Here is a 23595-nt window from a genome sequence, read left to right as displayed (position 1 = left end):
TTTTTATTTTACTTTTTTTTTGCAGGGAGTTTTAGAACCCTATTAGTTAGGTTGCTTACTCTTTAAAATACCAGAATAGGGAGGATGGAGTAGGTTTAAGTTTATTAGATTGATCAGTTTTGCTGAACTATGAAATATTTTGGGTGCAGTGTATTTTTTGCATACAGGTATAACAGAATAGCTTTAGTGTTTTTTTTTTTTGGGGGGGGGGGGGTTTGTCTTTTTTAACTTGAGTATACAAAAAGCAGCAAGATATTAAAAAAACTGTTTTATTGAGTAAAAAACACACTATATCAGATTCATATCGGTATCGGACGATATCCAAATTTACGATATTGGTATCAGACATAAAAAAGGGGTATCGTGCCATCTCTAGTAACTAATGGATGCAAATCTATCTCTGTACACGCATATTTTTAGTTCAATTCACTTGCCAAGAAACAAACAATAAACAAGGTTAAAGGTGAACCTGACCTTTTTTCTTCTATAGTTTAAACCAGTGGTTCCCAAACTTTTTTCGCTGGGCCCCCCATTTCACACCTCAAACATTTAGTAAACAATTAAGCAAATACAAGTAATCTGCAGGTAGTAAGAAAATAAACTACTAACTCTTTTATGCTGCGTCCACACCTACACGGGTATTTTTGAAAATGCAGCTGTTTCGTCCGCACGTAAACGGCGTTTCAAATCACCGAAAACAGAGATTTTTTTTAAAACTCATTTTTTGCATTTGCGTGTGGACGAGGAATACAGAGTTCGTCCGGCAACATCAAAGGTATGTGCCTTTTTTCACGTCAGCTGTGCACCACGTTATTGTTTACATGAGAGGAATTGCAGAATGGCAGATAAACAGTATTTTGTCTCTATCTTCAGGTTTTGCACTCTTACATATAAACAGGCAGTTACTGTCCCTCTATTTAGAAAGGCAGAGGCGTCACGGTGTAATTATATAGACCTACCTCAGCACTTGTGCAGGTGAAACCAAAGGGAAGATATGCTTCACCATATTTTCTAGTCTTTGGCTTAGAATGAAGTTGGTTTGGAAACATATTCAGCGATGCTTCATCTCCTGCTTTGCGTTTGTGTGGTCGCCCTGTGCTAGCAGTGTCCAAGCCTTGTTTTTGTTTTTTTTTTCCCCCTTTTCATGCCGCGCCCCCCCTGCAATGGTTCTGCGCCTCACGCTTTGGGAAGGTCTGGTTTAAACAATAATGTTGTCCTGTAAAATGTCCATGCAGTTCTCTTAAGTGTTGAAATAGCATCCATATCTGGCTATTGGAGATGCGATTTTTATCTCATTTGGCTGTACTTGTGACTTAGTTGCTGATGTATTAATGCATGTGGCTTTGACATGCCAGTAAGTGCCAGCTCTTGAGGGTAACAAGTAAATGTGATTATTACAGTGTAGCGATAATGAATACCTGGACCCCATGCACGTTTGTGAACTAAACACTGCTGTTTGATATGGAGAAGTACATTGAAACTCCTCGATTCAGAGGCCTCACCTCTACAATGCCACATTCACCAGTCAGGCGCAACATAACTGGAGCTGACATCAAGCCAAGTGGCTTCCACAGGGCAGGAGGAGGAGCAAAAGCTTGACCAGATTTCTTGACTTGCTGAGTGGTGTCCAAAGTTGGTCTCGCATTAGGAGGTGGTGTTGGAGAGGAACTGTGAGTGTTGTTGGTCTGCGCTGCAGACGCTGAAGTGGCCAGGTTGCATTGGAAGGAGTGATTTGGGCGTAAAGAAGAGCTACTGAGGCATAAATTAAACTCTTCTCTCTGTGTTTCCTCAGGTACTGGAAGAGATCTCTTGCTACCCAGAGAAGCACGAAGCTAAGGAACTCAGACGGATAGTAACCCAGCCACATTTCATGGTGAGTGGGGGAAAAAAATCCCACAGACACACATTAGGAGGTTCTTATGTCCATTTCTTACAGAGATGTGCACAAGGCCCTTTAACGAAGCATTTAGAGTCCAGATATAACAAATCAGAATCTCTCTAAATGTTGTAAATGGCACTTTTACATGGTCTTATTTTTGTCTGCACAGATTAGACTGGACTAAAAAGAAAACATGCACAAGAAAGATGGAGTGTGTCGCATTGGTATTGGTTTATTTAAGTGTTTAAAGATCAAGTCATCTAACATGAACTGTGTGGAAATGGAAGGGTGTTTCAAGTGTCTGCGAATGTGATATATATACATAAATACATCTGATTTTCATCACTGATCAGTGTTGCTCAATATCACGTGGACAGACCGACAGAGAGAGGAGACGTAAAAAGAAAAAAGACAAAACGGTATCAAAATGAAGTGATAGGGAGCGCGAAGTTGAGGAAAAAGATCAGTAATCAAGACAAATGGAAGGAGAGGGTCCTGGCTGTGAAGTGAGAGAGGAGGGCAGGCGTAGACGGAGGTTAGTAAGGCGTGTTTGATGCGATGTGCTGTGTCGGGTCAGAGGCCTGGCTCCTTCATGGTGCTACAAGAGCGTAAACTGACGTGTTCCACATTCCAACAAGTTCAAGTGAGAACTGAATACAGACGATGCCCACGGAGCCATGCCAGGATTTTGACTCGTCTAGCTCTGATACACATGAGAGTAGAAGTGACTTTCTTTGTAGGTTATTTTTAACAAAATAAACCTGTTACTTTGAGGTGTAGGATTTCAGATTTAGTGTTCAGATGGTATTTGAGGTATAGAAAAACATTAGCAAAGTGTAGCTAAAGTTTAGCAATCCTCCCCACATAGCTGCTGCCCCTTTTCAGGCAGTCTATTTGAAACTGAAATGGTATTACCTTGGCCTCCAGCAACAGTGTGATAAATCTTAAAGTTGTTTTTGACCAGGAAATGTCCTTCAACACATACATTAAACTAATATGTTTTGAAATGGCACTTTCATTGCTATGTAGATGATACCCAGCTTTATTTATCTATCAAGGCAGATCATTTAAATAAACTAGTTCAAATACAGACATGTCTTAAAGAAGTAAAGACCTGGATGATCTATAATTTCCTGATTCGATATTTAGATAAAACGGAGATTACTGTACTTAGCCCTAAAAAGCTTGTTGTCTAACCAGATGCTTACATAGATTACCTTGGCCTCCAGTAACACTGTGAGAAATCTTGGAGTCGTTTCGACCAGGATATGTCCTTTAATGCACACATTAAACAAATATGTGAACTGCCTTCATGTTTTTGCCAATATCTCAAAAATAAGAAACATCCTGTATCAGAGAGATCATCAGAGCAGAAAAACTAGTTTGTGCTTTTTTTTAGCTTCTCAGCTAGATTATTATCAGGTCACCCTTAAAGCTTCCTGAATTTAAAATTCTCACATACGAATCTTGAACAATTGTATCACAAAGTTTAAAAGGTTTAAAATTTTCTTTTTGATAAAGCGTAGAGTTAGAGCTGGATCAGGTGATCCTAAAGCATTCCTCAGTTATGCTGTAGCAATAGGCCTAGGCTGCTGGGGCCTTACCATGATGCACCGAGCACCTTTTAATGTCTAAATAAAGAACAGGATCTGTGTAAGCTCACGTCATCTTGTTTGTCATTTGAGTGGCAATGATGCTGACATGGCAGAATCCCCACAAACCCCACAGTCCAGGACGTTATTTATGAAATTTGCACTGAATACCACATTATTTATTCTTTTATTTATTCTTTTTCTTCTTCTTTCTTTTTTTTTTGACATGGGGATCAGTTTAAAAAGCTTAAAACACTGTCTATTAACTATCTCAGTCTAAAATTTTCTCGTTTTAACCCTTTAAAACCGGTCGGAGCGGGCACGCTCCGTTGTGCATAACTATTTTTAAATCCTTGTAGAACTGCAACCACGTAAGCTAGCACAATGATTCTTTTTGCATATGAAACCAGAGGCGTTGTACTTACATCTTATGCATTCAGTTTGTCCTAGGTCACGGTTTCCTTCCACATATAGCTTTGCAAAAATTGCGTAAAAAGATGAGAAAAATTGGTGTATCTCAAAAATAAAATTATGAAGACACTCAAAATAAATTTCTCTAACTAGAAATATATGTAAAAAGCAAAAACGATTTTCAATTTTTTTTTATAGTTTATTGCATGTTTTTGCAATTTATATAGTTACTATGCACTAAATGCATACATATTATTAAAATTTGGGCTATAACAGTTGTATTGATGTAAAGCAACTTGAAATGCTCCATAAAATGGCACTACAGCATGTAAAAATATAAAGATAAGCTCCGGCGGACTTAGTTCTATGGTAGGTCTTAAAGGGTTAAAGCTTTCCCACACAGCATGAAAGGATCAGTTGAGCACTTAACCCTGTTTTCATTAGGGTGCAGAAACACACACACACACACACTTGCACGTACATGCACCTACAGACACACAGTTTTCCTGCAGGTTGTGCAACATGAAGTGTCTTCTGCGTGTGATGTATTTTGACACTGGAGTTAGAGAGGCTGCCGCTGCCTTTGTGTCTCTCCCTCTCTGATGTGCTCTCCCTCCTCGGGTGCGTACGCTTGTGTGTGTTGTTTGCGTGACACTGAAAGAAGACAGTGACAGGTTTCCCCCCTTTGTTGGGCTTTGATTGCTGTCTTCTGAAGTTCAGACGGGTTTGTTAAAGTGCCACTCAAGGGAAGGGCCTCTGCGTCTGTCAGACAAGTGGAGTCTAACACTCTCTGGGCGTGAGGGAGCAGCAGGCTCCTCTTGTGGAGATGCAGAGCTCAGACAGATGCAGGGGCTACGTACTAAACGCACCTGTGCAAAAGGAGAAATATCTTTGTAATGTGTGGCAGAGCAGAGAGTCAGACAAAGTCAAGAAGCAAATCCCTTCCTGCTCTTCAGAGCTTGAATAAAATATTGTCCATGTTATTTTTAGTGAGATCATCAAGACCACTGAAGGCTTTGTCTTCTGTGAATTTACCATAAAAACAGTGTGGATTGCAAATTTTTAAGCTGAATGACATTATTTGTACAAGAGTCAGTGTTGGAGTCATACAGATTTCACCAATTCTTTGTATATGCCAACAGATGTGCTTTGGAGTTGGTTTCATTTATGCTGCTCACACATAAAGCAGTGCCCAACAATCACTTGTTTTCATAAATGGTTTCTGGTGAGAACAACTAACTAGCTAAAGAGAGTATTTCTTCACCAGATAAGACAGTGGTACTCATATTCAGTCCTAATTCGTCTGCTGCCACAGGAAAGGGGGAAACTCTTCCTCAACATCCTGTGGCCTTGCCTGTACCTCATCTCAGCCTCCCTTTTACTTTGGAAGAATCGCAGACATTCATGTCAGTGATGCCACCAGAAGCCGACAGTAAAGTTCCATAACTGGTGCGCTCTTGTTCACACAAAATGTGCCTTTACCAAATAGAGTGAAGTGCTTTATGGAGTGTGTGTCTACAGGCATTGCTGCAGGCCCATGACGTAGTGGCCCACGAGGTTTACAGTGACGAGGCTCTGCGGGTGACACCTCCACCCACCTCACCCTTCCTGAACGGAGACTCCCCCGAGAGTGCCAACGGAGACATGGACCTGGAGAACGTCACCAGAGTCCGTCTGGTCCAGTTTCAGAAGAACACAGATGAGCCAATGGTACGTCCTTTGGGATTTTCAGTTGAAATGAATGAAATGAAAGTGAGGATGCTTTCAGAGACATGCCTGTTATTATTTATCCTTTGTTTTAGCATTTAAAGGTAACTTGCCACAGTTCCTCCCTGGTTTTAGTCTTCTGTCTCTTCATGTCTGCTCACACTAACTGTATAATGCTGATGTTGGGACTCTTTGGGAGCCATGCCGTCTGTTGGAGGCTTGTTCTACTTGTGGCTGAAGAGAGTTCTTCATGATTAATCGAGATGCATAATAATTCACAGTTAATGATCTAAAGAGTACGGTGTTGTATTCACTGTACTGACATTTGATCTGGGATGACATGGTATCAGTAACCATTTTCAAATTTATGCGTTTGCAGGGTATCACATTGAAGATGAACGAATCAAACCACTGCATCGTCGCAAGGATAATGCACGGGGGGATGATCCACAGACAGGGTACTCTATTCCATCTTCTGACTGACGTCAATAAGCGACATTATATAAATCTTGCCCACAAGACTTTGACTCATTTGTTAAAATATTCTGCCTATTTTTTGTATACAATACTCTAATTTCGTATTTCAAGTCCTCAATAAATATTTTTACTGTTATTACCTGAAATCTTTAAAGAAGAGGAAGGTTTTAGAGCTTTTTAAATTAACGGTGAGTAAAAGAAGAAACTCCTCCTCGATTGTTACAAAGGATGCCAGACTGTAGTCGCTGAAGAATCAAACTAGACCGGAGGACCTCTGCTATGGCTGCATCTCGGATGCCTCTGCAATTAGAAAATGTTTTACGTTTGTCTTTCTGCTTGTTTCTCTTTTCCTTTTTCCTGCGTTCAGGAACATTGCATGTTGGAGATGAGATCAGGGAAATCAACGGCATCAGTGTGGCCAACCAGACTGTAGAGCAGCTGCAGAAGATGCTGGTGAGTTTTGCTTTTGTGTTTGTTTGGGGAGGGGGTTGTTTTTGCAGTCACAACTGACTATATTTGGACAAGAGGGTCTTGACAGGTGTAGTTAGCATGAACTGTACCGAAGCAATTTACAGAAGAGAATTAAATGAAATTCTCAAATGTTTATACATCAGAGAAAACCTTTTTTTCCACTATGTCTGCATATGAGAGAAAATCTCACAAGCTGACGTGAAGATGAGACAAAACTCACTATATTTCTGTGTCTGTGTTTCTGTGTGTTTGCAGCGAGAGATGCGCGGCAGCATCACTTTCAAAATAGTACCAAGCTACCGGACGCAGGGCTCATCCTGTGAGGTAACAACACCTCCTCCTCCTCCTCACTACTTTTTTTGAGCTCTTGATCTAGTTACTAACTGCTTGCCTGGTTACTGAGTGTGTATGTGTGTGTGTAACCTGAGTAGGTTGTGTGTACGGGGTGTGCTGTGCGTGTGTTTTGCTGTGTTTTGCTGGGGCTGGCCCAGATAATCAGCACACCAATTTCACAACCAAGATACCGGAACTCCCTCTTCCCCTTCTCCGCTCCGGAAATAAGCCACACCTCTCTGTGTATCCCATCCTGCTCCTGCATATAGAACAACCACTACACCTACACACACCATACAGACGTGGATGATAGCAACCTCTCGCGTCATGCTTCAACTTAGGCCAAGCTCCAGCTCATGTGGCGCATGAGATGTTTCAGGATGTTGCTGATGTTTAGATGCTGAATTGTTATTCAACTGAAGATGCCTCAAGCATCTCTTGAACAGCTAAAACTCCATCTTCCTTCATCTATCTCACTACATGAGAGCCGAGTTTGCAGGAGAGGAGTGTTGGACATCCTGTGTTGGACTTTGCAGGAAGTCCAACACAGGATATTGGGTACTGCAAAATACAATGCCAGTATACTAAAACTGAATGGAAGCCAGTAAAACTCAAAGCTTAATTGCTCTTTGTCGTGTGCTATGGGATGCCAACAAGGGCTAACTCAGGATATCATTTGCCATGGATCAGGGGTGTCAATCATGCGGTCCAGGTGCCAGAATCAGACCAGCAAAGACTCCAGGTCTGACTGACTGGTTGACTTTGGAAAACTTCACGTTTTCCAAAGTTTTTTTGCTTGTAAGTTTCACAGTTTTTCTTGCTGAAAAGGAACTCCCCTGCAGAAATTCATGCTATACACGTAACTAAGTAACAGATTTAATAACAAAAAAATTCTGTTGTTTTGCGATCTGTTATTGAAATGTCTGGTTTTTCAAAATTTTTCAATTTTTTTTTTTTTAAATTAGGCGATGAAATCATTCTGAGATGATAGATGTAAAGCAAGTGTGCAGTATTACATTTTCAGAGTGGCAAACAATTTAAGGGTTTTTTTGTTTGTTTTTGTAGATTTGTAGCTTTTGAAGCAAGTAGAACAAAGAGCTTTCCAGTGTACAGGAAGTAAAGTCCAAAAACAATAGAAGTAGAAACCAGCAGTTCAGACAACTACAATATCAGCATACTAAAACTGACAGAAAGGAGTTTTCAAAGCTGGGGCACCAATACTTTGGACCAGCTAAGAAAAGCTAGACCAGCAGAGCTGTGAGGGACAAAAGGAAGTTATACATACATTGTGGTATCCAGCCATCTAAGACCGTACATCTAATTAGTTAGATCATTTTAGAACACATTGAAACCAGTGCAGAGGTCTAAAACTAGAACAGCATGGTTAATGTGGTTGTTTTTAACAGAAACAAAAAAACAGGGGGACTTTATTTTGAAAGTCGTGCACACAAACCACAGCCCTGCTTTGATTTAGGTCATTTTTAGCTGAGAACAGAGAGACTAACTGCAGACATTACAGACTGTTAGCTCACTTTAATCATTATTTCTGCTTATAATTTAGCTTTCTCTGAACAGAGCCTTCATATTTCTCACCATTTCCAGTTGATTTTCACAGTAAAACCTATAACATTGTTGTATTGCTGTCACATTTGATAAGAAGTCATTAAGTGTTCCATTAAAAGAGAAATGTGACGGTGATTTCAGCTCTTTTGGTCCTCCAGCACACACCTGCTGTTCTGAACACTGACACAGTCAGGACTATTGAGCTCTGACAGCTTCAGTTAATGATGACCTCATGCTGATCAGACTAGCATCTCATGTCAGTCTAGCGCCTCTATGTGGTTATTTAAGGCTGTGCATGCTAGAGTTCTGCTGGTGCTGCTGTCTCCCATGTCTTGTTGACGCATTTCATTACGTCAACTCTGTGGTGGGTCTCTATTGTGTTCTACAAATACACCCTCCATCTCCTACAGTCACCCCCAGAAGTGTGTGAGTGTGTGCGCTTGTGTGTGTTTGTGCGCCGGCTGTGCACTGCTGACCTGTGTGTCTTATTTCAGAATGAGTCCCCCACCACCTCCAGGCAGTCCCCTGCCAATGGCCACTCCAGCATTAACAGTTCTATCTTGGTAAGGACCCCCACCCCCAACCATAAAAAAACAAAAACTCCCACGATCAGACTACCACCCAGCCATTTCCTCCTCCTTTTTTTTTTTCTTTCTGTCACGCTGTTGTGTCATGGTATTTCTACATGTCCTTGTTGTTACATTCAGTTGCTGCGTTGAGTTGTTTTCATTTCATTTTGCGTTAAATCGTGTCACAGTAGTGGTAGCAGTAGGATTAGATGTAGACGGGTGATGCCGTAGGCCTCTCAACTCACTCCCGTGTCATTCTCCCTGTTCATCTGTTTGAGCCAAAGGCCCCCCGTGTCCGATATCTCAGTTCACAAATTGGTGTGCCTCACAAAGCCTGCTCCGTTGCTGTGCCTCATTGCTGACAAAAACACACTGAGGCTCCAGTGGTCACGATGGTGCGAGGAGACGTGCTCCTACTCTGCTATTCTACTAAACCCAATCAGGTTCCACAGTTTCCCCTGCCAAGGCTCCAGACAGACATGTGGTGGTGCTGATGCTGCAGCTGCTTCGCTTGCTCTGTGCTTGCTTGGTTGCTCCACAGCCAGATCTGCTTTAACAGATGAGAATGACTTTTTTTTTTTTTTTTTTAAAAAACCATCTAGATTGCATGTAAAAGTTCTCAAAGGGTGTGTGTGTGTGTTTGTGTGTGGACGGGTATTAACATCTTCATGGGGACCAAAAACTGGTAGTTTACTATACTTGTGGGGACCAAAATCCCTCCATGAGTGTGAAGGCATTTTTCAGACTCAAAATGTGGATTAAACTGTCATGGTTACAATTAGGTTATGGTTAGGTTTAGGGTAAGGGTCAGGGTTAGGCATTCATTTTTGATGGTTAGGGTAAGCGGCTAGGGAAAGCATTATGTCAATGAGATGTCCCCACAAGGATATAAATACACACGTGTGTGTGTGTGTGTGTGTGTGTGTGTGTGTGTGTGTGTGTGTGTGTGTGTGTGTGTGTGTGTGTGTGTGTTAGTATATTTCTTAACCTTTTCTTTCTGTCATCAATGGTTCACTTTCACAGGACCTGCCATCTACCATCCAGCCCAAGGGTCGACAGGTAACTAACAATCACTCACTAGCTCCTTACAAATGCTTGCATCACACTCCTTTACACAAAAGTGTGTGTCTGAGTTTCTCCCAAACTCTCCCTTCTGCTTCATAAAACTCATCAGTGTGATTTGGTTGCATGTAAGTCAGGCTGTTTTTATCTGTCCCAAACTACTGATGGACAAGAATTTTGTGTGATTACAAAGCCTGATATATCTTATTTTTGCGTGTCGGTGAGCGTCACAGAAATGCTGAAACATCAGGGAACCTCCTGCTCATACTGGGTGACAAATTGTTTTCATTAAATAAATACACTGCTCACTAAAATTAAAGGAACACTTTGAAAACACATGAGATCTCCAAGGGGAAGCCCAGAATGTCCTCAATTTAGTACATCAGGACTCAGTAGGATAGCTCAAATAAGTCAAAAGATATAGACCAAAAACAAATGTCCATTACAGAGGACATTAATGAATAAGCTGGTTTTCAGGAAGATATAGCTCCAAATTACAACAGCAGGTGCCTCGAGGCTCTTTAAATTGAATTTTATAAGGTAAAGACCCTACAATAATACAGAGAAACCCCCAGCTGTCAGACAACACGCTATGAGCAAGCAGGAGGACACTACATCATTTGATGGAAATGAAAATTATCAATCTACAGAGGGCTGAATTCAAAGACACCCTGAAAGTCAATTTCATTGCAGCAAATCAAAATGGTACTCGGTGGTTTGTCAGACACGTTTGTATGTGTGCCTGATGATATTGGAGCGTGCTCCTAAATGAGAGCCTGGATAGTGTCCTGGTGTCTCCTCCCACATCTGGACCAGTGCCCTTCTGGAGGTCATGTTGTAGCTCTGGCAGTGCTCATCCTGTTCCTCCTGCACAAAGGAGCAGAAACTGGTCCTGCTGATGGGTTAAGGACCTTCTACTGTCCTGTCCAGCTCTCCTAGACTAGTTATCTGTCTCCTGGAATCTCGTCCATGTGCTTGAGATGGTGCACTCCAGTTCCTGTAGAAACAGGTAGCAGCAGGTTGTGGTGGGTGAAGGTGACATCAGGATGCTGTTGTAGAAAATGCTGCTTTTCACTTCATGACTGCAGTTTAAGTAGCTCATTGTGCTGTGTCATCTCTTACAGAGAGGTTTCACTGAAACCTGTGCTTAAAAAAGAAAGAAAATCTAATAATTGAGCATATATGAATATGTACTGTATCTAAACTCTCCTAAGAATGAGAATCTCTGCTACTGTCTGGCCTGTGTGCAGACCTACCGGTTACAGAAGTCTGCTAGCAGGTCCGTCTCTAAAGGCCACTTTATGAAATGTGCAGCACGGGATTCCCAAATGGTACAGAAGGAAATTGATGCAGCAGCCAGAAAATCCCTCTCATCGTTTCATAGTTGGACCTTTTCTGTTCCCGTTTCAGTACTCGTTTCGTACTCATCCAATTTTATTTATACAGCACCATATCACAACAACAGTCATATAAAAGTACCCAATAATTAGATCACCACCTTGGCAACAGTAGGAAGAGCGGCCATCTGCTGACCATCAACCATCAGGGGAGGAAGATGGGGAAAAAGACACTGTGGAAGAGAGCCAGAGATGAATACTACTGCTAATAATAAAAATAACAGTAATAATAAATTGCTGTTTTAAGTTTAATCAGTGTGTATTTGCCACACCTTTCATATTTGTGGTTTTTGTGGTGGTACTTGTCTACATACACTGATAATCAAAGTTTATATATTGTAGTGTAAAATTATTCTTACAGGAGGCTTATTTTCTCAGTTGAGACTAGAGATGGGTATCGTTTAGGTTTTATCCAATACCGATGCCAAACCGGTACTTTTGAAACGGTGCCGGTGCTTAAACGGTGCTCAAACCGGTGCTTAAAGAATGGAGAACACAAAATTGGTCCAAAAACCTCTCATGTTCAGCTGTTTTCCACTTTTTCTTTGGTCATTTTAGCCTTTTTGGCCAGGGTGAAGGGAGCATCTGCAATCAAACAAGAAGACAGCCGCATGTAGCTATGACGGTGTTTGCTAGTTCACCTTACATGCATTAATGTAATAACGTGGTTAGCCTACTCAACGTAAATTATACACGAACAACATTAAGCTACTCACGCAGAGAAGAACGGCTTCTGTTGCATCATCATCCTTCATCACTTCTGCTACACTGGCAGGGCTAGGGGCCAGGACTCTCCTCTTAGGGTTTTTGGGGGATGTTGCTAACTCCGGGTCCGATAACAGGCACCACACCCGCAGTAGATGTGCATGGTGTGAGGTCTTGCAGCAAGCTATCAAATACGGCGCATTTCTCGGCTTTTAAAAAAAACGCTATGCGTCGCCAGGTGTTTCATCAGATTCGAGGAGTTACCTCCTTTGACAGTATCACAGTATCACCTTAAAGCACTTGTTGCAGGCTGCTGAGTTTGCATATTTTGCTGTGAAGTACAGCCAGACTTTGACCACTTCACCTTGGGCATTTTTAATCTGTAGCTCTGCCCTAAAAGAACGTACGTACCTGGACCCGCCTACTATCCTCTGAAACGTAAAATGATTGGCTAGAATCTAAAGTGTATCACAGCTCAGCAAAAAAAAAGCACCGAAATGTGCGCTGCTTTTCGGTCTGGTTACTACCGTTTATGTCAGAACCGGTGCCATCATGGCACCGGATACCGGTACCCATCCCTAGTTGAGACTATTCTTTAATAATTTACCGCCCCATATTTTGTAATAAAGAAACCTGGGGAACTGTGTGCCTTGATGAAGCTGCATGGCACGCAGGAATTAGTGGAATCGTGCTTTGGGTAAACAGAGTACTTGGTAATCATTTCTTTTGTTGTATTTATTTCTAGTAATGAAAATATCAAAAATCGCCGGCCTCATCCTTTAAAAGAAGAAATATAAGATTCTGAAGCCAGGCCAAAATATCCCATTTAAATTCTATAATTTACACCAAAAATAGTGTGCAGCTGTTCAGCTTTTATCAGGCTGAAGACAGGAGTGGACACAGTGCATCTGAGCTTTGTTTGTAGGGTGGGCGGGGAAATTGAGTTTTATTGATTTGGGTCAAAGAGGGAAACAGTCATTCTGTGTGATGTGAGCAACAAAACTGGTCTGCATCACTGGCTTACACACACACCCACACACACACACACACACACACACACACTCACACACACACACACACACACTCACACACAATTGTAATCCTTTCATCCGTGCCCACTAACAACCACAGCTCCACAGACAAAACACATGAAAGGGAAGTCATACTGCAGTGGTCACTCCGTGCTGGACAGCTACAGAGTGAAGAAATGTGCCTGTAGTTTGGCTGAAAACCAAACGAGACCCATGAAAAAAACTGGATCTAAAAGATGCCTTAAACTCAGTTCAAGTTTAAGCAAGTCCAGTTAGCTCTGATGATTTGAGCCACATCTAAGCACTAAACAAAGACTTGGTGACAGCTCGTTTTGAAGCTTTTCTTTTAAAAAGCTGTACAAGCTACAGCACAGTTTCTGGCTTTCTCACTGTGATTTGTTTATCCAGTCAGGATTCTGCATCATTGATCAGATGTGATGCAAAATGTGTCAAAATCCACAGTGGGAGAAGGGAATCTTATTTTATATATATATATATATATATATATATATATATATATATATATATATATATATATATATATATATATATATAATTTCACCAAGTAGTTAAGTGCAATTTCTTTTTTTGTCTATGAAGTATCAGGACTTATGAATAACTGCAGTGCCCATCCCATCCTTAAGAGTAGCTGCCTATAATTTGGATCCAGCTGGATTCTTATCCCATGTCAGGGTTTTACTAGAAGAGCATTTATGAAAAGCTGTGACTGCTGCTGTCTTCAGCACTTCACAAACCTCTTAACAATCTCTGTGGTAACAATGGCACAGGCATTGTTGAGCCTTAAAGAGCACAAGGATTCCCCTTAACCACTGGTTCCCAGTCACATTAATTCATGCAGTAACGTCTCATGCGATGGTTATATCGCTGTGAGTACAGACACTGAGTGTCATCTATGAAAAGCCAACTAAAACACTGTCCTTCCTAATAGTCTCCTGTAACCCTCATCTAGTCACAGTGTTATGTGTGTGTGCACCTTCCTGACACATTATTAATCCCCTCTGAGGTAATCCAACATTATTTATCCAGAACCATGACTGTCACACGATTTTGCAGTTTTTCCTCAGTTGCTTTGGCACATTTAAAAAAATGTAGCTCATCCGGTCAAAGGGCCGATGACCTCATGCCATGACGAGTTGTCCATGGCATGAGCGATTGAACCCTCCAAGGTTCAATCTGATTTTAGATTTTAACTTGTGCACAATGATAATATAAAGGATCTTCACCCAAACTGTGCTCAGGGTCAAGGATAACAGAATGCCCCAGTGAATCACAGTATTCACTGTGATTCAGTGAATACTATTTAAATACTGATCATACACTGAGCACTCACATTTTCTTGCATTGTGTTTGGTCTGTCTGTTGTCTGTTGTATGTCTGTTTCACTCAAGTCTTAAAAATATATTTTCCAGTACTCATACTCATCCAATTTTATTTATACAGCACTATATCACAACAACAGTCATATAAAAGTACCCAATAATTAGATGACCACCTTGGCAACAGTAGGAAGAGCGGCCATCTGCTGACCATCAACCATCAGGGGAGGGAGACGGGCAAAAAGACACTGTGGAAGAGAGCCAGAGATGAATACTACTGCTAATAATAAAAATAACAGTAATAATAAATTGCTGTTTTAAGTTTAATCAGTGTGTATTTGCCACACCTTTCATATTTGTGGTTTTACTTTGGCACGTTATGCTATTAGAGAAAAGCTGCCATATAAGTAAAAGGTACTGGAGAAGATAAAGTCAGATTAGCAATGAATGCAGTACAGAGGAAGTCGTATTTACAAAGTCGGAATGATGATCAGTCTGCCATGGTGCGGATTCATCATACTCATGACTGTCATATGTAGGCTCAGCGGAGCAGGTGATGCTTTGCACAATGAACTCATGTTAGGGTACTTGGAATAGTAAAACTGTTCATGACAGAATATTATCTATTTTGCTGATACATATAAAACCAAATTTAGTGTAAATTGTGGGGAAGTTGTTCTCAGTAGTTTGACTAAATGTTCCGGAATAGCTTCATCTATCATTCAAGAACCGATCCAAAGCAACTGACAAAAACTTCAATGCTGTGATAGAAACTCAAAGCAAAGTGGCATATAAAGAACACACCAGCAGGGGGCAGTGGAGACCACAACATACGATGCTGTATTGCAAGCTCAGCAGCCTTAGAGCTGCAGAGCTTAAAGGCCACTGAACTGTCTAATAATTTGCCACATTAATGAGAAGTAAATGTCTAAACCCTGCTATTAATCCACAACCTTCCTCCCTGCCACCGGCCTCGGCCGCCATACTGCTGTTTTAGACATTACCTAGCCGTTTTTGCTGCATGATGTATGTGATGCTTTCAAATCCTAGATTGTATCCAGACCTCCAATCAAGGACAAAATGTCAGTGAAGGTAAGAGACAGATTTCCTCTGCCCCCCCAACTCCCGCAGAAATTAAAAAGAAAAAACACCTCTCAAACACTTCTGCCTCCTCACTTTCCCCACACACTGTGGAAAAATATCAGCTGTGTGCTTAGAAAAGTTTTAAAGCAGGATAATGACTTGTAGTTTGATCTAATGGACACACAAACAATGCCTGTGTTGTAATTACCAGAGAGTTGAGAGCCTCATTAATAGCCCAGCAGTGTCTGGGTTTATCTCACTACAGGAAGTCCTCTCAACAGTACCCACCCCACCCCACCCCGTGATCCCATGCCCCCTGAGAATCCACTGCTCATTACTCTAGACCTAGTTGTCATGATATGCAAAACAAAGCACATCATCTAGACACATTTACCCCCCCCTTGTCTGCGTCTCTCCCACCACATCATTCAGCTTACATACCACCTGTCTAACATCTGTGCTTTTCGCCGCAGATCTATGTGAGGGCCCAGTTTGAATATGACCCCTCCAAGGATGAGCTCATCCCCTGCAAGGAGGCCGGCATTCGCTTCCGTGTGGGCGACATCATCCAGATCATATCCAAGGATGATCACAATTGGTGGCAGGGCAAGCTGGAGAACACTAAAAATGGCACAGCCGGCCTCATCCCGTCACCAGAACTACAGGAGTGGTGAGAAGAGCAACGCACTCTCTGATAGCATGATGGCAGGAAGATAAAAGTTTCCACCAAAAAATTTTTTTTTTTTAAATCCAGGACCAATACAGTAACTGTAAAGATGGAGATGTCACCCTGGTTTGTGAATTACTGTTTTTGAACTCTTTCGGAAGTCAACTTCTCCCTGCTTTATTGCGCACTCTAAACGGGATCATACTCTACAAGTTGGTGTATTGAAAATAACTTGTAACTAGCTACTGTGATCATCTACGCTTTGAGAAAGTTTTCACTAAGCTATTAGGTAGGCTATTAGGAAAAAAATGCAGACATCTTAAAAACGCAGTCTATAAACCAATATTTCACAATATGAAAAGTAATTTCCTCCAGCCCGATCTGTTTTTACTCCATATTTCAGATTTCCGCTGCCCGTCTCTCTGCTTAGTTGTATTATCTGCACTTTGTTCTAGTTCTGTACCAGTTCCGTCAAGACTCTTTCCCCCCAACTTTGTGTTGCATCAAAACACAAGGAATTAAAAAAACAAGTTGGAGTTGTGTGTTTTCAAATAGCAGTTGGTAAAATGCTGGGAAGAGCCCCTGATTATTCTGATGGCAACATGGCTTTATTGTCTCTTTACAGCTAGAATGCTTCTGTCCAGCTTTAATTGTAAACTAAGTTCAGTTGTCTGTCTGTGTGGTAGGCGGGTGGCGTGTATAGCCATGGAGAAGACGAAGCAGGAGCAGCAGGCCAGCTGTACCTGGTTTGGCAAGAAGAAGAAGCAGTACAAAGACAAGTATTTGGCAAAGCACAACGCAGGTACGCAATGTACAATCACTCACATATCTGTATTCCTTTATATGCATGTGCACACAAAGCAACAAGCTGCAGACTGTTTGCATGCATGCATCTGCTTTTTTTCCCCCACCCTGTATGTGCACACACTTTTCTCTCAGACTGTTTGTGCAGGGGAAACTTGTATGTAACAAGATCTTGTAATATTCATCTCAAGTAGCAGAGCCAGGAATGACAGGAAAAGCTGCCAGAGCAGCAGAAATCTTATATGAGCACAGTGGGCTCATATAAGATGAGCCCACTGGGCAGCTTGTGGATACAGACTCTAGCAGATCTCTGCATTATTAGCCATATTTTTAAATGGCATTAGAGGATGTGCATGAGCATCTTCAGTACACGTGTAATAAAGAGGTCTTGAAAGAGCATTATTAATATCAGTTTAGACGGCATTTCCAGCCTTTTAATGATTGCAGTATCATTTTCTGCTCTGCAAATATATTATTTACCAACCACAAATTAACTGAGTCATCAGCTGTCTCTTCAGTGTAGCTGCCATCCTGCAGGGAAAAGTAGTCCTTATTCTGCTTTGCTGTGTCGAACAGAATACACAGTGTAGCAGCACATGAATCAGTTCTTCACACACTGCAGGCTCTGGTTAGCGTGATCCCCAGCTCACAGCAGAAGGACTACAGTCACCAGCTGCAGTCCGAGATGATGGAGCTGGAATGAGTCCAACCACAGGACACAATCCTCTGTCCTGAAGAAAGGAATAATGTCAACGACCACTACAGTCAGGACTTCTGTAGCATGAAAGATGGCTCTTTTATGACACTGAGTGGCTAAACTTGCCTTTACGTAGCTTTAGTGTGTGACGTCAACAAGCAGCAAAAAAGAAAAGTTCAGAACATCAAAAAGCATTTGCACAGTAAAAGATGAGAATAAATCCAATTTTAATTAAAAATAATAAGTCCTATTTGTTCTAATCATGTGATCAGTCATGATCAGGTTGTTAGAGGTGAACAGGATCTGTTTGCTACACAGTGGAATTGTTTATTCTTGTCCTTTGATTTCAGAATGATCCGTTTAAATAATATATTAAGTGGTTTTAATATCATGGCTATGAAGTAGTTACATAAGTTATTAGGGTGAAACAAGGGGGGCGTTCTCTGTCACTTCTGATCTTAAGTTTGTAGCTCAGGTAACTAGAACTTCACATCCCCCCCTGTACAGACACGTGCATGTAGCCTCAGCTGTGTTTGATTACATGTGGGAACTTGGTAGTCTATATTGAGAACCAGTCAGTGTCTACATGTCCATGTTGAGCTGAACAGAAGTCTAAAGAAGCTGCCTGCTTATTATGATTTGTGTACTGCTCCTCTGGTTTTCTATGAACCATTCACAGACTGAGCCCAGAGAGAGTCGAGTAGTAGTGTACCGAGTAATGAGGAAAATGTACTGCTAATTCATTCTTTATTGTATGTCACATCTGTGCAAACAGTTTGTCTCAAAGGATTATGGGATAAGATAAGTCATGCTCATAATGTAACCGAGGGTGCTGTAGGGTGTGTGTGTGCGCACATACGTGTGTACAGTACAGTGTGTGTGCATCTGAAAATCCACTCTTGTGAGCATGTCTATAAATCCGTGCACTCTAACACCCTGAGTGACCAATGCATCTCTGCCCATATGAAGGACGGAGACACAGTATTTTCTGTCAGTGCCAATCAGAGCTCTTCTTGTGCTGTTGTCATTCCTTTGCTTCAAAGTTGGCATTGAAAAGATCCTACCTTGCTTGCTTTTAGGCAGTAATGGGGACTAAAGTCATTTTGTGAAAGAAATGTGTTCTAAAGTTGACCTGAAGCTGCAAATTAACAGAGTAAAGATCTGTTTTTTTTCCTGTGAACAGTCTGTTTTTCAGGCATTTCTGTGCACAAAATGAGGACTTTGTTCCCATTCGCTTCCATTCAAATGGAATGTTTGGATGTTTTCTTTGAATGGACAGCATGAACAAAAAACGTCCAAGGTCCTTACAGGCACATGGACTTGTGAAGCCGTCCTGTGAAAGAAATTGTCTGAACAGTCCAAAGCATGTAACACACTAGTGAATGCATGGGACCCACAGTTATCTGCATGCCATCATTTAGTGATGAATTCAAAATAATCAAAACAGTGAGTCCGCTGTAACTCCATCCAACATTTTACTGATAACAGGTTCAACAGTGAGTAACAGTTTGGTCAGAACCACTACAGTCAAAAACAATTATTTTCATCCTCTGTCATTTGTTTTTGGTGGACTGCCCCACCTTACATACACATGCATAAAGCAAGCAGCAGCAAACCCCCCTGCAAACAACACACCATAGATATGTTGCATAAATCACATACAGCATGACAATAAAAGCTTGGGGGGGTTGCAGTAATAGTAGGCAAGCCAAAGCAGCCTAGATGGTGTATCCAAAATAATTAACCAATTAGATCAGCTGATCTTGGGCTCAGGGATGAGCTTGATTTTGTAGCTTCGCTCGGTTTCATGTTAGAGACCATGAGACTAAAGTGTCAGTCAGATGCGTTTCCGGTTATTTCCCAGGAATTGTTTTCCTTGTGAGGGAGCTATTCTCATGACAATCACTTCATCACCTTTACAAAGACAGTCTGCATGGACGGACTTCAAGCTCTGCTAGTTTAGTCCATTGGATCACAAACTTTTTCCTGCTATGCTCCATATCACAAGCTGAAAAAACGCCACGTCCCTCAAATAGGATCCAAGTTGAATTTTAAGAAAAATAAAAACTCTGCGTGATGGCACCATGAAGCTTAGTTTCTTACATATTTCTCCCTCCCTCACCATTTACACTCCATCAATGAGCCTGGCTTTATCACTGCCTAATCTAGAATCATTTTCACAGACAGTAGAGTAGAAGGCCCACATTCAATTATTACATTAAGTTAAAATAAATGTTAGCAGAAGATATTCCTTGTTGTTAGTCCTGTGCTGTGTATCTCAATGAGATGGACATGCAGAGGTAGAAACTGCAATGGCACAGCTTTAACAATCAAACAGAAACATCAGACTGTTGATGGTTGAGCGAGAATTAACCTGACGCTGTATCCCCAATCAAACAGTCGGGCCAACGTTTCACAGGCAGAGCAACAGGTGCACAAAACATTAGCTTCACTGCCAACATCCAAAGACGCACTGAAATGCGGAGAAGCGTTCGTAAGTGTCCCTTATAAATTCATATATCCTGAAATAATGAGCAACTCCTGAATTCCTGGAACTAGTAGCAATCACGTTATCATCAGCAACACATTTTTAAACATCTAGATATGGTAATCACTGCAGGTCCTGGAAAACAGCAGATTACACAATTCTGTGTGACTGCTTTATTATTATTTTATATAAATCAATCATCATTTATAGCTGGAAAACAGGGTGACAGATTCCTGGGAAGTACCCACTGCTACCCCTCGGACAGCTGGATGCAGATGCAGGATGCCTCCATAGTTGGATGCAGCCGGGCTCTGCTGCGCTGCTTGTGGTTGTTGGTGACCATCACCACCAACCACCCCCAACCCACACGTCACCAGTTAGTGTGAATAAACTCTCTAACAGCAACAACAACCGTATTCTGTCTGCATCCATCCCCGCTCGGCACTGTGTGCTGCTGCACAGCTGCCCAGATGTTGTATCTTGCTGTTTTGCGTTCTGTAATTCTGCTGTTGTAACCATGTTATGACCCCTGCTGTTCATCTCTCTCGCTTTCTCCTACTGAACGGCCTCTCTGCATGTAAGTAACAACCAGTGACAGCAACCAACTCCTCTTTTCTCTCGCTCTCTTCTTCTTCTTCTCTGATTAACTGTGTAGATTAGATCAGCTGTCACTGCCAGCGTTTCACTTTTGTTTCTGTTGCTCTTGACACAAACAACAGAAGGCTGAGGCAAAACTGAAACCGTGTAGCTTACTCTGTGTGTTTTTAGACACTGCGTGCTGTGATGGTGACCCTAACCTGTCTTCTCATTCACGTTTGGTGTAGTGTGTTCATCTACGGGTCCACTAACGTAACCAGTCTTTTAATAACCCTTTCAGTCCAATATAATGTCGCTGTCACAGTCACCATCAGTCTGTCAGTCTGAGCAGCAGCTGCTGACTTGTGGGTGTTATATTTCGCTTGTCAGCAGGCTGAGATATTGGCTGCACAGAGCCTCATGTTTCAGAGGCAGAGAGCACGTAGCACAGTGAGCCGCTCAGCTTTAACACGCGATATGCTCTGCAGCCCAGACATTCTGCAATTTCCTCTATTTGGTCTACTTTCTATCTGAAAGTAAGCATAACAGGTGTCCTTTAAACCTCCACCAACAGCGAGTAAAAAGTAGAACTGAAAGCTCCGGATCAGGTTGAACAGGTTTTTTGAAATATCCCAGTTTTCCTGTGCAGCTGCTGACTGAATGAGCAGCAGAATAAATGAGAAGCTGGCCTGCATTTAAAAAACCATCATGGAGAGATCAAAGGTTCTTTTAGAGATTCATTTGCATTTCAGCTTAACAATTATTATTCGAGCTGGGCAGTGGATCTGTCTCTCTGAACCCAACTCTAGATATTCCCACCCACTGTTTCCTCATCAGGCCTTTTTTCACCGAGATTTTTAATCTGCTTTGGTTTCTCTTCACCTCGTAGTTAGCGGATGTGTTAGATATTCTCTAGCCTCCTTGCTTCCCTTAAACTCTAGTTTTCTAGCTGTTTTTTCCCTCACAGTTCTCTGCACATCCTCCTAATCTGCATCTGTCTCTGGCGTCTCTCGTCTCCAGTGTTTGACCAACTAGACCTCGTCACATATGAGGAGGTTGTGAAGCTTCCTGCCTTCAAGAGGAAAACACTAGTTTTGTTAGGTGAGTAACACCAAGTGCAGCAGCAGGACACTAGAACATCTGCCGTGGCCTCACTGACTGTCTGTGTTTGTCTCTGTCAGGCGCTCATGGAGTGGGCAGGAGACATATTAAGAACACACTTATAACCAAACTCCCTGACAGATTCGCCTACCCCATCCCACGTAAGACGCACAATCGACAGTCTTTACGAGCGCTGCTGTGCATGTAGGGAGGTGTAATTCTCTCACTTCCTGTGTCTGATCCTGTGTTCTCACAGACACAACCAGACCTCCAAAGAAGGATGAGGAGAACGGCAAAAACTACTACTTCGTTTCCCATGACCAGATGATGCAGGACATCAGCAACAATGAGTACCTGGAGTATGGCAGCCACGAGGATGCCATGTACGGGACGCGCCTGGAAACCATTCGCAAGATCCACCAGCAGGGGCTCATCGCCATACTGGACGTTGAACCTCAGGTGCATGCATATGTGAGGGCACCAAGTCTTCATGCATGGAGTACGTAAGGACACTGAACCCTAACATGTGTTTTCATCAGGCCTTAAAGGTCCTGCGGACGGCCGAGTTTGCCCCGTACGTCGTGTTCATCGCTGCACCAACCATCACACCGGGCATTAATGAGGTAGGAAAATGACTGACGCGCTCAGCATAAGGCTGGTGATGTTCTCCAGCTCTCCTGATGTTTATTAAAACAACCAGACCTGACTCTACTGTACTTTTACTGTCTTTAAATTTGATTTGTTATGCTCATTTCAAACTGCATATTTTTATTTTTAGACTGCAGGAGACTAGCTTTGCTTAATTTATTTCCAAATAATCATTATACATGTCTTATACTGTTGAAAAAAATTAAAGGAACACTTTGTAATGGGAATCTCAGTATCGGGGGTGGGGGGACTAGCTAATGTGTCCATAACTAAAAGATGCCATATGGAGGGCTGAAAGTCAAGGTGAAAAAATAATCCGGCAGGTTGGTTCATTTAGCTGAATTTCATTGCACCAACTCTAAATGGTACTGAGTGGTTTGCCACACATGTTTGTATGCATGTCTGATGACGCTGCACATGCTTCTAATGAGTGATGGGTGGTGTCCTGGGGGCTTTCTTCCCAGACCTGGACCAGAGCATCACTGAGCTCCTGGTCTGGATAGATATGGCCCAAAAAGTCTTGAGTTACAACCTGGTAGCTTCGGATGGACCAAAACATTATGTCCCAGAGATTATATTGGATTTAGGTCAGGCAAGTGTGGGGGCCAGTCAGTGGCATCAGTACCTTCATCCTCCAGGAACTACCTGCATCATCTTGTTGCATTAGGCTGGGCATCATCACCGTAGGGCCTTAGGAAGTCTGTTTCTGATTGTTTAGCCAGAGCATTGTCCTGCTGAGGGTTATGTTGTAGCTCTGGAAGTGCTCATCCTGTTCCTCCCTGTACAGAGGAGCAGATAGTGGTCCTACTGAAGGCCCTGTCCAGCTCTCCTGGAGTTAACTGCCTGTCTCCTTGAATCTCCTCCATGTTCTTGAAACCGTGCCTTGAGATGCAGCAAGCCTTCTGTCACTGACACATATTGATGTGCCATCCTGGAGGATTTGGACTGCCTGTGTAATGTCTGTAGGGTCCAGGTATCACCTCATGCTACCAGTAGT

General features: G+C 42.1%; 1 protein-coding gene across 17 annotated transcripts in view; it reads left to right on the top strand.

Annotated features, from left to right (window-relative positions):
• caska (calcium/calmodulin-dependent serine protein kinase a) overlaps positions 1-23595 on the top strand; it is a 156882-nt gene that overhangs the window by 130494 nt on the left and 2793 nt on the right. For 7 of the 17 annotated variants that reach the window (XM_085135007.1, XM_085134995.1, XM_085134999.1 and 4 more), the window contains 14 exons: positions 1793-1873; positions 5404-5592; positions 5969-6047; positions 6434-6519; positions 6793-6861; positions 8928-8996; positions 10026-10061; positions 15585-15626; positions 16091-16287; positions 16971-17086; positions 21870-21950; positions 22031-22111; positions 22207-22409; positions 22490-22573. In XM_085135007.1, the coding sequence (XP_084991133.1) occupies positions 1793-1873; positions 5404-5592; positions 5969-6047; positions 6434-6519; positions 6793-6861; positions 8928-8996; positions 10026-10061; positions 15585-15626; positions 16091-16287; positions 16971-17086; positions 21870-21950; positions 22031-22111; positions 22207-22409; positions 22490-22573 (1413 nt within the window). The remainder of the gene's footprint in view (positions 1-1792; positions 1874-5403; positions 5593-5968; positions 6048-6433; positions 6520-6792; positions 6862-8927; positions 8997-10025; positions 10062-15584; positions 15627-16090; positions 16288-16970; positions 17087-21869; positions 21951-22030; positions 22112-22206; positions 22410-22489; positions 22574-23595) is intronic. The other 10 variants (XM_085134998.1, XM_085135006.1, XM_085135004.1 and 7 more) reach the window with 6 other exon arrangements.

This window comes from Neolamprologus multifasciatus, chromosome 16, assembly GCF_963576455.1.
Source record: "Neolamprologus multifasciatus chromosome 16, fNeoMul1.2, whole genome shotgun sequence".
In the NCBI taxonomy this organism is placed as follows: Eukaryota; Metazoa; Chordata; class Actinopteri; order Cichliformes; family Cichlidae; genus Neolamprologus; species Neolamprologus multifasciatus.
Note: the sequence above shows the minus strand (reverse complement) of the source record. Positions and strands in the feature narration are given on the sequence as shown.